Consider the following 17,365-nt stretch of genomic DNA (forward strand, 5'->3'; position numbering starts at 1 on the left):
GGTGGTTCTAGGTAGTAGCGGTGGTAGAGATGAACAATAGGCAACATTCTAGTTGACCCCCCATACCATAAGTAATTTGATTGATGGAGCAGGCTTGATTGTCCTGAATCATTAGACTCGGATGCCTTAGAATCATTTGGTGAATTAGTTTATTAGCAAATACCATTGGCCTTTAGTTCCAGACTTATGTTCCCGAGATCTTTATTGGTCCTGGATCTTGGTCTGGAGGGGACCTTTCTAAGAAGTTTTAGGAGACCCCATACCTTAACCATTTTCCTTCGGTTTTGATGCTAACTACTTGGTTCTCAATTTTCTTGTCGCTTCCAGGTCTCCGATCATGGGTCATGGCATCACTCTGCACCCGGAAGATGATGTCAACGCAGACCCCGTGGTCCTAGAGGGGCATAACCTTCCCACTGGCAGCACATGGGAAATGGACAGGGAAGTGAACGAGTTTCGAAACTAACGGATGATGAACTCATTGGAAAAGGCCCTCGGAGTAGAGTCGACTCCAGGGCTTTTCTACAACAGGCTGGCCTAGAGGGAAGAGAAGGCTCACACTTGAGTGGGCACACTCGGGGCATGAAGCGTAGGCCATATCAGTGCGGGAGCCATTCTCCCGCTCCACAACTACTTCGTGCAGTTCATCAAGTTGTGGGGATTGCGCCTTTCCAACTTCTGCCCCAAGCGTACAAATTACTTGCGGGATGGTGTATATTTTGCGCCTCAAAAGAGATCGCGGCAACCACCCCCACAAAGGTGTTGTCCTTTTTTCGGTTGGAGTCACAACTGAGTTCCAAAGACAAGGCGTGGGATGGATTTTATAAGTTGAAGCCCCGTGGCGTTAGTCCGGCTCCATACAACACGTGGAAACATCCCCCATATGTCAAACACTACTAGGAATTTGGTAATTTAGCGCATTACCGGGAATTTTTGGGTAATGGGAATTTTATTTGGAGGTATTGGTGATATTTGAGGCATTAGAGGGAAAATGGTCAAAGATTAATTTTCCCTTGATGGCATTAAAGAGGTTATATTGGACCAATGGGAATTTTGGTCATTATCGCAATATGATGACTTAGTTTATAGCTTTCTTCAGCCAAAGGTGTGACAATCAGAATCCTATGATCCGTAGGGGGAAGGACTGGGTAAAAAGCTGTGCAATCCCACATTGCATGGGGAAGGTCAAGTGTGATGATTCTAAGACTGTGTAGGTATGGGATTACACAGATGAAGAATGCTTAAATGGATTGATAGGTACTACCTATGCCAACAAGAAGCATCTTCTTTTCGGTAGCCCATCACTTGAGAAATCCAAAGTTAAGCGTGCTTGACCTAGAGTAGTCTCATGATGGGTGACCTTCTGGGAAGTTCTCCCTGGAAGCGTGGGAGTGAGGACAAAGCATGCTAGAAATTTTGGATTTTTGAAGGTTTTGATTTAGGAAATTATTAGGGTAAAGCTAGGAAGTTTTCTCAGCCATTAAGGTATGATTTCAACCTTTAATTCTTTATGAGTTTTCTGATTTTCAGCTGAAGTTTTTAGTGCTCTTGAGTTTCAAAAACTCAATTAGTGATTTTGAGTTTTAGTGATGAATTTTGTTGGGTTATTGTGTTTTTGAGCTATGTTGGAGGTACTATAGCTGCTTTGTGGTCTATTTTTGGGATTGGGACAGGTTTGGGAACCCATTTTGATAATTAAGGTTCGGAGAAATTCTAGGAAAAACCCAGAATTTTGATTCTCTATCATTGGTGCTATAGCGCCCAGTAGGTGGTGCTACATCGCCATTGGGTCTCTTTCTTTGGCGCTATAGCGCCCAGTTAGTGGCGCTACAATGTGAGTCGGGTTGTCAAGTTGGCGTTTCTGACTTTAGCGTTGAAGCGCCTAGTAGGTGGCATCGTAGCATCGTACTGTGTTTCAGGGCATAAATTTTTGTACTTTTTGGGGTTTTGGCTTGAGGGCTTGGGGGGATGATTCCACCACCCTGTTTGGTGGGATTAGAGGTCCCAAGAGCGCGGGATTGATCCCGAGATTGAATTTTGGAATTAAACTCATTGAAACTCCTTTTATGGTTGTGACTAGGTTACTGCTAGGGCTCGGGTCAGGATCATGCTCAAGGAGTCGTTTATATATAACTTGTGCTCGGACCAAAGGTAAGAAAACTGCACCCAGTATATGATACGTGTGATACATGTGATTATGGCTTGGCCCGAATTATTGAACAAGAATATGAATAAGGCATGAACGCCTGAGAATGTGCATGATTATGATTATGCTTGTGATTGTTGATTAAGCATGTTGAATGCTTTGTATTTGGATATTTGATATATGATATATGATGTCTCATTATCTTATTAAGAAAGGCTTGACTTATGAGTGAAGGACGAAAATAGCGCACTGAGCGCTGGTCGTTTTAGTTAAGCTAACCAGGAGCGCATCATACATTAATCTAACCCAATGGTCGTGGAAAATGCAGTGCCAAGTACGTTGGGCCAGCTCCAAGGCTGGTTATATAGAGGATAGGGCAATGGACCTTGAGGTGACTTATTAGTCTCATATCCCAGGGTTGGGCCCCGACATTGACTTATTAATCAAGGACGAACTTAGCACATTGAGTGTTGGTCTTAAAGCATTGACTTATTAGTCAATGACGACCTTAGCAAGTTGAGTGCTGGTCGTAAAGCATTGACTTATTAGTCAAGGATGACCTTAGCATGCTGAGTGCTGGCCGAAAAACATTGACTTCTGAGTCAACAATGACAACAGCGCGTTGAGTGCTAGTCGGTATGGTTATAATTAATCAAGAGCGTGATATACGCTTGACCAACCTATTGGTCGTGAGAAAACTAGAGTGTCAGGTACGCTAGGCCAACTCCAAGGCTGGTTATACAGAGGATAGGACAAAGGGCCCTGGGGTGTCATTAGTCCCATATCCTTGGTCGCTGAGCCCTAGTATGATTTATTAATCATGTATTAGGGCGTTGAGCCCCAGTATGATTCCATAATCATGTATTTTGAGCATTGGACCGCCGATATGATTCATTGATCGTTTATCTTGGGCTATTGGACCTTATGACATTATAGTCATTTATATGAATGGTATGCATGCATGAGTAGAGTTATTACTAATGGGCATGCTTATTATGATTTGATAATATGTTATTAACTACTTATGAGCATGTTTAAGTTTTCTTGTTGAGTCTTGGCTCACGGGTGCTTTGTTGTGCAGGTAAAGGGAAAGAAAGCTCGACCATCCTTGAGTTACAGAGCTTAGGTGATGATGTGTACATATGCGGCAGCTCGACCACCATGACCGAGGGTTTAAAGAGTAACTAGGGTCAAACCCTATTTTGACGCTTAGGTCGACAGGTTGTAACTTTTTCAATGTGATTAACCTTTTAAATATATTTTGGGATCCCATGTATGGTACCTTTGACCAAAAAGTTTAACCCTAAACTGTTAATCACGTTTAGTTACGCGATTATGGCCAAATGACTTATTTAGCGAGTTTAGCACTATTTAAAATACACAGTGTAACAGTCCCTGAGTAGTAGGGTGTTACATTCATGACATTCGAGTTCCTCCTAAAGAAGAACCCCACCCTTGTGCTGGACTTTCAGCGTGTGGGTAAGTTATCCTTCTTCATTCTTCGTCTAGCCCTTTGTTTTGTTTATTGAAAACTTAAGTTGTTGTGAACAGGTTCATACACTCAAACCCGACTCACTAAGTCGATCCTGGATCGAAAAAAGTATTACGCCACCCTTAGTGCCAAGGAGATGTGGGAGGGTTCATGACCATAGAGAACCTTCGACTGGTCAAGCTGATTGCTAGCTACCAATCGATAGACGCCCCTAGCTTCTGGGGGCTGCAATGTGAGAGGGATCCCGCTCTAAGAGAAGAGTTGGTCCTCATTCATATCGAGGTGGTGGAGGTCACAGTCAAGGCGGACGCGAAGAAACTGAGAAGGGAGCATGCACGCCGCAAGGATTTGGCAGAATTTGAAGAGTTAGATGCCTTTCTCGAGGGGAGGCAGCCCAACACTGGAGCTCCTGAGGCCAGCATCTCAGGGAAAGGTAAAACGCCTTCGATTTGAACTTATGCCCCCCATATTGATGCCTTTTTTAGAAATAGGCAACAGTACCAGCATTATTTAATCGGGACCGTTAGCAACGTGGGGCTTCCTTGCCCCATTGCCGTGGACATGCTGACCCTCATACATTCATCCTAGTTCCTTCATTATGGTAGTTTTTTGGACCTGGATGACATGGGGGATCAAATTCATGTGTTCGCACTGGGGAGTTAAGTCAGGCCCAATTCATGGATAAGGGCCTATCTCAGAGGACTTAGACTTGCATGTTTCCTTTATATTTGTCTGTCACTTCCATTTCGTTACGTTACTAATCCATTTTTTTATTCCTATCTCAGGTGAAGCGAACATGTCTAATCCCATAGCCAAGATTAAGGAAATGATCGAGGCCAGGGCTGATGCGGCGAAGGCCTTGGCAAAGAAAGTCGCCAACAGCCCAGCTAAGAAGAATATTATTGACATGATCCTCGAGGACTCAAGACCGGACCTTGGGGATTCCGAAGAGGTCCAAGCAGCATCCTCGGTCCCAATGGTGCTGATTGAGTAGCATTCGTTCTGGTCTGCTCCTCTCCAAGTTATTAACTTGGAGCATGAGCCTTCGGAAGGAGGTGGTACGAGTTAAAGGAAGACGAACTATGTCACCTCAAATTCTGCGAAGCGGGCCAAGAAGGCCAAAACTAAGGATTTCACTCTGGCCGAGGAGCATTCCTTTGGTGAAAGCCTTATCGTTACGCCGGAGCTCGTCGAAGCTTCTGAGCTTCCCATTAATCCTGGCCCTTCCTGGGGAGGAGGACTTAATCATCATGGAAAAGAGGATGAAGATGGTCTCCCAGGCATGTGACGAGGGATGAGATAAATGGGATGAGGTATCCCGGGCCTTAATCATTCGTCAAAAGGTAGATTTTTCAGACCGTCTAGAGGCCTTCAGTACCCCTCAGCATATCATGGATCGGCTGGGAGTCAAGATTGGGTTTTGGCCTAAATTGGGGCAGGACACAGCCCCGCTTGCCGCATACTTGCTGGCCCAGGTGGGAACTACCATGCCTACCCTTCAGCTTAAACATTATGCCACCTTGGCTAGTAAAGACGCGTTCTTTATCTCCCAGGCCATCCGTCACCAGGTAACTACGGTAGGCTACATGCCCATCTTGTTTCTTTATTATCATTACTTTTGTGTTGTTTTTAACTCTGGTTTGTTCTATGATGCCTTGCTGGTCTACAAGAACGCGAAGTTGGCGGTTGAGATGGCGATGAAGTTGGAGACGACCCAAATGGAGCTGGAGGGGGCTATCAACCAGCGATAAGCTGCCAAGGAGGCCCTCGCCAAGGAGGCTGCCTAGGTTTAGGCTTTGCACGAGGAGGCTCACAAGGAGAAGTTGGTGGAGAACCTGGAGGCAAAGCTATCCTGTGCTCACGGCTCGAAGGCTTCTACCAAGGCGCTCTTGGAGGCGACTGTGGCCTAACTTTTCCAGGAGCAGGAAAATGTGGTATCTCTTGGGGCAGAAAACCAGGCTTTGGAGGCCATGACCCAGCTGGAGATGAAGCGGAGCGAGGAGGCTCACAAGGAGAAGGAGCAGGCTGACGAATTGTTGGTAGCCACTTTTGATGAGGCCATTTATATGGCATGGATCTAGGACAAGAATATGAATCTCCTCCTCTATCTGGATCCGGCTGCGAAGAAGACTAAGTTTGAAGCCAAGGAAAATGAGGATGTTGTGTTTCTTGCTGGGGATCAACAAGATGAGAACGCTCTAGACGTCCCAGACTAGAACGAAGCCCAGGCCTGAGCCGTTGTACTCTAATTTGGGGCTCCCTTTTTCCTTTTCTCTATTTCTATAAACATATTATTTCTTTATGGGCGCAAATGCATCTAAGACAATTGCTTATCTGTCCGTGATATTATTATATTGGTTTTTGTCTTTGTATAATGATTGCTGCTTTTCATTCATTTATTTTTCCTCAAAAATTCACTAAGTGTTTTAATACTATGCATGAATTAAGGTTAGATGTGGAGTCTTGGTTCCAATGGCCAGTACCATCAGGAAAAAGTGTAGACGATAATTACTTTGTCCTGAGACCAAAGTTCAGGTCTCGATGACTTGGACCATCTTGGACTTACCAAATATACGTCATTGTTTTAACTAGACTCTACAGTTCAAGTTCCAACGGCCTGAACCGTTATGGATTTATTAACTGTGGTCTGTTTAATCTGTCCTGATTTTGATGTTCAGGTTCTTACGGCCTGGATTGTTATGGACTTTTCATCCATGACTTAGTTTTAATGGCCTGGACCATTAAAAATATGAATTAGGTAGAAATTAGTTTATTAACTTATCTCGAACCCGAGGTTTAGGTTCTGACAGCCTAGACCATTTACAAGATTAAATTTAATCAATTTAAAACCTAAGATTTAAGTTGCAACGGTCCTAGACCGTTCTATGGGAACCATGGATAAGGATTAGGCTATCCTATACCATGTTAGGTTTGGATCATACAGATCCGGATTAGAACTGGGCTTTGAGCCTTGCATCCTTTTTTGAGAGTTGGATTTTGAACCCTTCGGACCATACAAATCCAGATTATGAGTGGGCTTTGAGCCTTGCATCCTTTTTGTTCGGGAGTTGGGTTTTGAACCCTTCAGACCATTCGAATCCGGATTAGGACTGGGCTTTGAGCCTTGCATCCTTTTTATTCGAGAGTTGGGTTTTGGACCCCTAGCCTATATGAATCTGGATCAGGACTAAGCTCTGAGCTTTGCATCCTTTTTTGTTTTTAATCCTGGATTTGCAGAGATGGTCCCCCAAGTGACCAAAGAATGTAGTCTTAGATCACTTGTTCATGTAAAAATTAAAGACGAACGTGAACTTTTTCTTTTCCTACAACACTTTTTATGGTGTTTTGTCCACACCATTTTCATTAACTAAGAAGTGGCCCTGGGTCGTACATTACTTGAAATTAAAAATGTTAGAAAGATCATAATTAAATCCTCCCGACTACTGATAGTTCCGGCGGAGGTGTTCTGCGTTCTAGGCCCTTGGGCCCTTTGTTTCGTCTAGCCACTTTAGGCGATATGTTCCCGAACATAATTTGTTTTGGATCTCATAGGGTTCTTCCTAGTTTGGTCCTATAACCCCCACTCCGGGATCTTGAGATGTAGGGAAGACTTTTCTCAGGACTAGATCACCAATTCTGAACCTTTGGCTCTTAACTTTCGAGTTGAAGTGCCTTGCGATCTTTCCCTGATACATCTTCAGCTGCACTTGTGATTCTTCCTGAATTTCTTCAATGAGGTCCAAGTATTCTTGGAGTAAGGTGTGGTTTTGGACAGGATGGTACGTATCTTGTCTATGAGACGGTACCGCAGTTTCTACTGGGATGACTTCTTCACATCCGTACACCATTAAATAGGGAGTATGCCCGGTCGATGTTCTTTCTGTGGTCCAGTATGCCCATAGGACGCGGGGCAACTCTTCCGGGCATTTGCTCTTGCAAGCTTGTAGATTTTTCTTTAATGTCCCCTTCAAAATCTTGTTTATGACCTCTGTTTGTCCATTTTCTTGAGGCCTTACGACTGCGGAGAAGCTCTTGATGATGCCATGTCTTTCACAGAAGTCAGTGAAGTGGATGCTATCAAATTGCTTCCCGTTGTAGGACACAATTTTGTGAGGGAGGTCGTATTAGCACACAATGTTGTTGATGACAAAGTCCAAGGCCTTTTTGGAGGTGATGGTGCTCATTGGTTCTGCCTAGACCCACTTGGTGTAATAGTCGACGACTATAATGGCATATTTTACTCCGCCCTTCCCAGTCAGGAGGGATCCTGCCAAGTCAATTCCTCAAACTACAAAAGGCTAGGGACTGGTCATTAGGGTTATCTCCATTGGGGGGCTCGTGGGATCTTCACGTACCTTTGGCATTGTTTGCACTTGCGGACGTAATCTACACAATCTTTCTTCATTGTTGGCCAGAAATATCCTTGCCTGAGAATATTCTTGGACAAGTTGAGTCTGGCTGTGTGATCTCCGCAAAAGACTTCGTGCACTTCATGCATGATTGCGCTCATTTCGGTTCCGGATACGCATCGAAGGTAGGGCATGGATAACCCTCTGTGATAGAGTCTGTCGCCCATCATGATGTATCTGGGAACCTAGTACTGAAGCAACCTGGCGGCGGCCTTGTCCGTGGGCAATTCCCCAGTGGTTAGATACTGGATGAGAGGGCCCATCCAGGATGTAATGTAATTGATGGCGTTGACGATTGCAGGAGCTTGAATAGTGGGCGCGGGTAGATGGTCGATGGGGACTACCCCAGAGAATTATGCTTCAACATCCATGGCCAATTTTCCCAGCGTGTCTGCAAACACGTTCTGTTCCCTGGGGATATGGCAGATTAAGTATCTTTTGAAAGACTGGAGTAACTCCCAGGTTCACGCCACGTAGGCGGCCATCTTCTCCCCCTTCATTTAGTATTCTCCCGAAATCTGCCTAACCACCAGTTGGGAGTCACTGTGGACTTTCATGTTCTCTACCCCTACTTCCCGGGTCAAGCGTAATCCGGCCAGCATTGCCTCGTGCTCAGCCTCGTTGTGCGACGCTTCGAACTGGAAGTGTAGGGAGGTTTGCAGCTAGTGACCTTGAGGGAATATCAGGATGATCCCGGCCCCGACCCTATTCTCATTGGAGGCTCTGTCTGCAAATATCTTCCAAAAAATCATTATGGATCAATAGGATCTTCATCCTCGGTTATCCTGCTGCATTCTAGAATGAAGTCGGCCAAAGCCTGTCCCTTGACAGAGACTCTGGGGACATAAGCGATATCGAACTGGCTCAGCTCCATGGCCCACTTCAAAAGTCTTCCCGATGATTCAAGTTTTTGTAACACTTTTCGCAGAGGATGATTCATTAGTACCTTGATGGCCTGGGATTGAAAGTAAGGTCTTAACTTTCTGGAAGAGGTCAGTAACCAAAATTTCAATTTCTCGATTAACGGATATCTGGACTCTGCGCCCAACAATCTTTTGCTTACATAATAGACCGGGAGTAGGACATTTCCCTCTTCTCGCACTAATGCGACACTGATGGCATGTTCTGACACTACCAAATATAGGTACAGTGGTTCCCCATCCACCGGCTTCGACAAGATTAGCGCTTAGGCCAAATGCTCCTTTAATTTTTGGAAAGTCTCTTCGCATTCGGCCGTCCACTCGAACCTCTGGTTTCCGCAAAGAATGTTGAAGATTGGGATGCACTTGTCCGTGGACTTCGACACAAAGCGGCTCAAAGTTGCTATTCTTCTTGTTAGGTTTTAAACATCTTTGTGTTTTCATGGCGACGACATGTCGATCCGTGCTTTTATCTTTCCGGGTTGGCTTCTATCCCTCTTGAGCTTACTATGAAGCCCAGAAACTTTCCGGATGCCACGCCAAAAGTGCACTTCTTGGGATTCAGCTTCATCCTATACTTCCGGATAATGGCAAATGTTTCTGTCAGGTCGTCTGCCTGTTGGGCCGATGTCTTGGACTTGACCAACATATCTTCTATGTAGACCTCCATGTTCTTCCCGAGTAGGTTCCGGAACATTCTGTTGACCAATATTTGATAAGTGCACCCAACATTCTTGAGCCCGAAGGGCATGATGATGTAGCAGCATACACCCTTTTCCGTCTAGAGGCTGGTGTGTTCCTAGTCTGCTACATCCACCAAGATCTGGTTGTATCCGGAGTAAGCATCCATGAAGCTTAGCAATTCGTACCCAGATGTAGCATCCACCATCTAGTAAATTTGGGGCAGAGGGTAGCAATCCTTTGGGCATGCCTTGTTGAGGTCCCTGAAGTCGATGTAAGTCCTCCACGTTTCGTTTGGCTTTGGCACCAACACCGAATTCGCCAGCCAAACGGGATACAAGGCCTCTCGGATGAAGTTGATTGAGGAAAACTTCTTGATTTCCAGCTTGAGGGCCTCCGCCCTTTCCGTGCCCAGAGGCCTTCGCTTCTTCCAAACAAAGTTGCATTCTCGTCGATGTTCAGGGCATTGCATATGACGTTGCGGTCGATTCCAGTCATATCCGAGTGGGACTAGGCCAAGACGTCCTGGTTTTCTTTTACTCGGGCAATTATGGCAGCCCTGACCTCTAGGTTCAAATTTCTCCCTACTCGAATTACTTTGGTCAAGTCGATGTCACTGATGAACACCTCTTCAACCTCCTCCATGGGCTCTAATGCCCTATCCGCCTCTTCATGAATCCAATTCTTCGTCCTCCCAGACCATACTCAATGCTGGTTATGGTTGTGGGATTGGATCAGCATTTTCCCCCTTCGAGAGGTTCTTTGTGGACCATGAAGATTGGTCGGGCAGAGACGTGATAACATTTTTGAGCGCTCTTCTGATCTCCCCGTAAAATTCCCACTCTATCGTTATCACACGGGAACTTCATGCATAGATGGCTTATGGAGGTGATGGCACTGAAGTTGACTTGAGCGGGGCGCCCAAAAATCACATTGTACGCAGTAGGGCAATCCACCACTACGAATGTACAGTACTTGAACGAGCCCTGAACCTCTTTCCCCAGTGTCACGGGGAGTTGAATTTTTCCCATCGGGAGCAATGAATCCCGGTTGAAGTCATAGATCTCTGTGGGGCAACAGGCTAAGTCCGCCTCTATTAGGCCAATTGCCATGAAGGCTAGCTTAAATAGGACATTGCCAGAACTCCCGTCGTCCACCAACACTCGAGATACTCGTTTGTTAGCGATTTGGGCATCAATGACCAAGGGGTCATGATGCGGGAAGTGAACGTTCTGGGCATCTTCCTCCGTGAATGTTCTAGGCCAGAGTCTGGACCAACGCACACACCTCATGGTCGTGATCGAGTTCATTGGGGTATCTCTTCTGATCATTCCGGGATGGTCCTCCCAGGTGCAATCCTCCCGATATGGTTGCTACGTGGCCATCTCCTTGAGGAGGCGCGGTCCCAGAGGGATATGGCATTCCAGGCCTGGGAGCCACATGGCCTTTAGGTGATAGCACTATTGGGGCCTCCTAAAGGGCCTGCGCTCCCGATCCTAGAGCGTACCCTCCCTGAGGATTTTGGTACGGTACTACGCACCCTGGACCAAAGATTGTCTAGGAGTCACTGGCAGTCCCAGAACTCTTGTTGGCATCCTGACCCATTGGTGGAGATGGCCCAGTTTGATCAAATTTTTGATCTCGTCTTTCAGCTGATGACATTCTTCAGTCGTGTGGCCCACTTCCTTGTGATAGACACACCTTTTACTAGTGTCCCTTGAATTCTTTCCCCATTTAAACATGTGGCTTGGTTTCACCTTTTGCTGGTAATGGGCTAAGTTGTCTGTTGCAAGGTAGATGTTTTCCCCGGTATCCACCAAGTTTGTATACTCCTTACACTGGGGTTCGTACCCCCTATTTCCCTTCTTTGTGGGTTCGAACCGGTTTTGAGCTTTGCCAGATCTCTTTCCCTGAGAAGGGTTGAAGCTCGCCTCATCCGCTCTGGTCTGGGATGGTTGGGCACCTCCAGGAGCGGCACTATACCCGATTGGTTCCACTCCGTACCTGGAGAAAGGGTTTGACGAAGCTGGAGCATATCCTGATGAAGTGGGTCCATAGATAGTCGGGGCCATGAATGGCATCCCAAGGGATCCAGCTAATTAATGCTGGAGGCACCATATAAAGGTTTGTCGAGTACTGCGCTCCGTACCCAGAAAGGGTTTGTGCTGTCGACTGGGGTGATGGCTGCCATCTGAAAGCTTGGATTCGAGCCTCTTCCCAGTTGATGAAGCCTTGTGCCTTCCTTATAAATTCTTCAAAGGTGGTTGCCTTGCTGCGTTGCATGTCATCCCAAAGAGTGGATCTACCTTTAATTCTGGATTGGAGAACTACTAGGTGTTGTCCATCATCCACCTTAGTCGTTGAGGCTTCTTCCGTGAAGCGTTGAATGTAATTCTTAAAGGTTTCAGTAGGATGTTTCTTGATGTTGGCCAGCGCATTGACTTCAATGTCTAAATTTTGGGTGGCCACACATTGTTTACGGAAAGCTGACTGCAATCCGGACCAAGACTGGATTGATCCCGTTTTGAGCCATTTCCACCACTCTTCGGCGGGTCCGGCCAAAGTGATCGAGAAGCACATGCACTTGTTGTTGTCATGGTTGTTGGTGACACTAGTGATGATGATCCGTTGTTTTTCAAACTGGCAGTGACTAGCCCTGAAAAGGAATTATGGCTCAAAGCCATGAAATAGGAAATGGATTCCATGTACACAAATTCTGTCTGGGATCTTGTGGAATTACCTAGTGACTTTAGGGCCATTGGGTGCAAGTGTATCTACAAGAAGAAACGAGGTGTTGATGGAAATATCGAAACTTATAAAGCTCGATTAGTGGCAAAGGGTTATACCCAAAGAGAAGGTGTGGACTATGAGGAAACTTTTAGTCCGGTAGCCATGCTCAAGTCCATTTTCATCCTTCTATCCATAGCAGTCGCTCTCGACTATGAGATCTAGCAAATGGACGTCAAGACAACTTTTCTTAATGGGAGCTTGACAAAGTCATTTATATGGATCAACCAGAAGGATTTTAAGTAGCTGGACAAGAAAGAAAATTTTGCAAGTTGAATAGGTCCATTTATGGACTTAAGCAAGCTTCTCGTTCCTGGAATCTTAGTTTTGATGAAATAATCAAAACCTATGGCTTTAAATAAAATATTGATGAGCCTTGTGTTTACAAACCGAAGGCAAATCAAATAGCGGTATTCCTGGTTCTCTATGTAGATGATATCTTACTCATTGGAAATAATGTTAAGAAATAATCAGATGTGAAAAATTGGCTGACCACTCAATTCCAGATGAAAGATTTAGGTGAAGCAAGTTATGTTCTAGGAATCCAGATCATTAAGGATAGAAAGAACAAACTTTTAGCTCCATCTCAAGCAGCTTACTTAGATAAAGTGCTTGAACGTTTCTCAATGACAAATTCCAAGAAAGGATGTCTACCGTCCCACCATGGAATTCATCTTTCAAAGAAGCAGTCTCCCCAGACTCCTGAAGAGGAAGATGTAATGAGAAAAGTTCCTTACGCATCTGCAGTTGGAAGTCTGATGTATGCTATATTGTGTACTAGACCAAATATATGCTATGTCGTGGGAGTGGTGAGTAGGTATCAGTCAAACTCAGGATCAGAACATTGGATAGCAATTAATCATATCTTGAAGTATTTAAGGCGAACTATGGATTATAGGTTAGTCTACAAGGGTGGTGTTATCCCCATTTCCTGCCTTGGGCCCGGGACAGTGGTCTAGGCCCACTACCTGGGCAATTGAGGTTGGGCCCTGCCTAGGCCCGTTTGGCAGGGAGCGACCGACATCGACGGCCCAAGTGTGGGTCCGGACCTGGACGGTGTCTAGGAAGAATGATCCGAGACGAGATGTGTGCAAATGGTCCCGGAGCCTGGTAAATGATCCGGGCTCAATATAGATGATCCGGGCTTGCGGTAAATGAAGAGGGACAAAGGTAAACGAACCCGGGTCAAGTCCTCAGGGTTGGCAGGATAAAGCATCCCTGACCCTGACTCCGCCCCATAAAGCGTGGGAATTGTCCCCACGTTTCACCTGCGGAAAAGGCCACCTCGGGATTGCACGCCGCTGGTTCAGACTAATGCCGCCACTATCCTGACTGATTTTGTCCCCTAAATCTGCCTCGTAACTCGGAATACCTAGACCAAATGCCCCATTTTGTCGGGTGATATATAGGCTTTGGGCTGCCCCAGTGGGCTTTGATCATTGTTTATCTTTTATATTTTTATCCTTTGTATTGGGCTTCCGATAGAGAGGCCAGTGGTATTTATATCTTTGTTGGGCCTGGGTCAGCCCGGCCCAAGCCCAGTGCTCATGTGAGCCTATAAATACAGGTGACAGAGCACTGGAGAAAGGATCTCTCTTTGGCTTGTATACAGTTACTCTGCTAAAACAAAGAGAAAAACTCCATTGTTATAGACTTTCCAAGCTCTAATACAACTGTCTCATGGACTAAGGCTCATTAACGCCCCAACCACGTAAAAATCTTGTTTATATCTTCCAAATCCCTTATCATTAGCCTCACTTAATTTTTATTAATATCGTTTCCGAAAATCTCGGTAAAGAGGTGGTGTTTTGAACCATGTAGGCTACATCGATTCAAATTTTCAGACTGATGTTGATGACAGGAAGTCAACTTCTGGAATGGTGTTTACTCTTGGGGGTGGGGCTGTGATATGGAGAAGCATAAAGCAGGCTGCTATCTCAAATTCCACCATGGAGGCTGAATACATAGCCACGTCAGAAGCAGCTAAGGAAATAGTCTGGCTAAAGAAGTTATATTCAGATCTTGGTGTTATTCCAGAAATTGATAAATAACATGTGTTGTTTTGTGACAAAACGGGAGTTTGTTGGGGTTTTATGCCCTAATTAAAACCCAATTTCTTTGTAATATAATTTATTATCAATAAAATAATATAAATCAATTTTTTGACTTGGTCAATCACTTTGCTCACATGTTTTATTTTCATGATTATTTGTTTAATATAAACTTCTATGAAATCCTGAGCATATAGCTAATCATATTTATAGTGACGTAATCACAGTGGAATATAAATATGATTATATGTTCAAAATAAGTTACTCCTAAGATTAGTCAATGCACAAGATTTACACTGACTTGCCAATCTATGATATGATCTACTTATACATTGTAGTGTTATGTTCTTTCCAGAACATTAGCAAAGTAGATAAGATCAGATGTATGTGTTACATTGGACTGGACCGATATTGACAGTAGATAGGATAAGTAAACATACCGTTATTATCTATTCTAGTCATATCATATAGTTGACCATAGGTCAATTCAATCTCAATTCTGAGTGGTTAGTATTCTAACTGATTGTATTATTTGAGTTCTTTGACTTGTTCATTACCAACTTACCCTATTGACTAGCCCATACTTACATCTTGGGAACTTGGTAGTATAATTGAGAGGGAATGCTAATCATAGATATGAACATCTATAACTTCTGATGAAGAAGTGAAACGACGATTTCCTTTTAGTTTGGTTCAAGGTGCTAAATGAGAGAGATCTCATTTCATTAATTAATATTAGTTTACTGAAATATCATTCACAAGGAACTAAGTGTTTTAAGGATAAAATTTAATGAGGAGTAAAACAATATTTTAGTCCCATCTCATTGTAAACCGTCTATAGATGATTGAGTGGCAAGTATGGTTATAACAATGGATAATTAATAACGTATCTATATTTCTTATAGAGTATTCTATGAATTCAAGAGTGCAATTCTGAGTCTTTACTGGAGTCACGAGGAATTAATAAGTTAGTAAATTTATTTGTTAAATTTATGATAACTTATTGGAGCTTGATTTCATAGGCCCATGGTCACCACTTTACCTTGGATAAAATCATCTAGATAGTCTCAATTAATTGATTTAATTATCAATTAGAATTATCAAAGTTGACTAGGTCAATTTTGGATAGTTTCAAAGAGTTATGTAATTTAGAGAATAAAAGAGAAATTATGAGAGATTTATTAATTAAGATAAATTGGTATCTAAATTAATAAATAAGTTTAAATCAAGGTTCAAATTATAAATAATTAATTTGATAAGGGATTTAAATAATTATTTAATTAATTAAATCAATAGAAAATAATACAAGCATTTATTTTAAGTCCAACGGGTTTATAATTAAATGAGAAATTTCACGGGCCTAAAGTCCATGATAATTTCGAGATATGGCTGTTAACTGGCTATTATTTTATTAATTTTTAAATTAAATAAATGACTTAATTGAGCATATAAAAGGAATGCTAAGTGAGAGTTGAAATCAGATTTTTGAATCACAATTTTCTGAGAAGAACAAAAGATCTATTAGGTTTTAGATTCTCTCTACTGCATAAGTCTTTTTCTAAGCCTCAATTTTTCTGTTCTATTCTTCTTCTCTCTGTATTATCTCATGTGTTGAGAATTTCCCACCCTAGTCTCGGTGATTCTAATGATACTTTGAAAGGTTGTGAAGAAAATTGAAGAATGGTTTAGTTTCTTGGTAATACTCTGCGACATAAATCATACAAGAGTTAGAGAAACTGAAGGAATGATTCAATTATTCCGCTGCACAATAATGTAAGTGTTCTTATCATTATCTTTGTATGAATTCAATTTTAGAAACAAACATGTTTTAGGTTTTCTTATATTAATTTGTTTAATATAAGATCTACATGAAAATAAACAAGATCTGGTATAAGTTTTCCCAACAACTGGTCTCAAGGCCTTTGATAATCTTTATTTTCATGCATGAACATGGTAAAATTGAATTATTTGATGTGTTTGAGTAATTGGATGGATTTCATGTTTTTATGAAGCATATTGAATTTTATGTGATTATTAGCAATTTTAGGTTATTTTGTTGTGTTTTCTATGCCAGTAATTTTTATATGTGCTTTATTTTGCATAAAACATGACAAAAATTAATTAGAAAATGTTTTTGGCTTGAAAATTACACAAATTTTATTAAAAAAAAATTCGGGCAGTGGTCGTGCCCTAGGTATCCGACGCTAGAGGTCGCAGCCACCATTTACCCCTGGTTGCGGTCAACACACAATTTTCGCCTAGTTTGATCCTGTGGCCATGACCGCGACCTGCGTTAATTTTTTCTTAAAATTTGATTTTTGAATGTATTTTTTAATAAGTTAATACAAATATATCAGATATTTTCTATCATTTAAAAATATCTTTTTTGAAATACGATATTTTTGTCGTTTGATATTTTAAATATATATTTTTTCAACAAAGATTCAAATTCAAATTTTAAAATAGGTTAACTAATTAATTTTAAATATTTTAATACATTGAAATATTATAATTAAATTATCAGATATTTAAGATATTTTTTAATATTTGATATTTTTTTTTTATATCTGATATTTGTAAATAATAATATCTGATTATTCTATAGATTTTAATATTTAAATAATTTGAAATTTGGAAATTTGTTGACTAGATATTTTTATAGAGATTTGAATTTGTTTAATTGTTTAAGATATTTTTTCAAAAATAGTATTATTTTAGTTCTTTGACTTGTTCATTAACAGCTTACCCTACGGACTAGCCCATACTTACATCTTGGGAACTCGGTAGTATAATTGAGTGGGAGTGTTAATCATAGATATGAACATCTATAGCTTCTGATGAAGAAGTGAAACAATGGTTTCCTTTTAGTTTGGTTAAAG

General features: G+C 42.5%; 1 protein-coding gene across 1 annotated transcript; it reads right to left on the bottom strand.

Moving 5' to 3' along the window:
• Positions 1-11,180: 11,180 nt before the first annotated feature.
• LOC133833096 (uncharacterized) lies at positions 11,181-12,228 on the bottom strand. Its single transcript, XM_062263354.1, has 2 exons — positions 11,786-12,228; positions 11,181-11,652 (listed from the first exon to the last, which is right to left on the bottom strand). The coding sequence occupies exons 1-2, from the start codon at positions 12,226-12,228 to the stop codon at positions 11,181-11,183; spliced, it is 915 nt and encodes a 304-aa protein (XP_062119338.1).
• Positions 12,229-17,365: the final 5,137 nt, after the last annotated feature.

This window comes from Humulus lupulus, chromosome 4, assembly GCF_963169125.1.
Source record: "Humulus lupulus chromosome 4, drHumLupu1.1, whole genome shotgun sequence".
Taxonomy (NCBI): Eukaryota; Viridiplantae; Streptophyta; class Magnoliopsida; order Rosales; family Cannabaceae; genus Humulus; species Humulus lupulus.

What these genes read in the sequence shown, in the direction of transcription:
- LOC133833096 (XM_062263354.1), bottom strand. Translation starts at nt 12,228, where the DNA reads ATGTGCTTCTCGATCACTTTGGCCGGACCCGCCGAAGAGTGGTGGAAA. An exon ending in CTTTCTGGGTACGGAGCGCA is followed by an intron (nt 11,653 to 11,785) that starts GTACTCGACAAA and finishes CCCTTTCTCCAG; the next exon opens with GTACGGAGTGGAACCAATCG.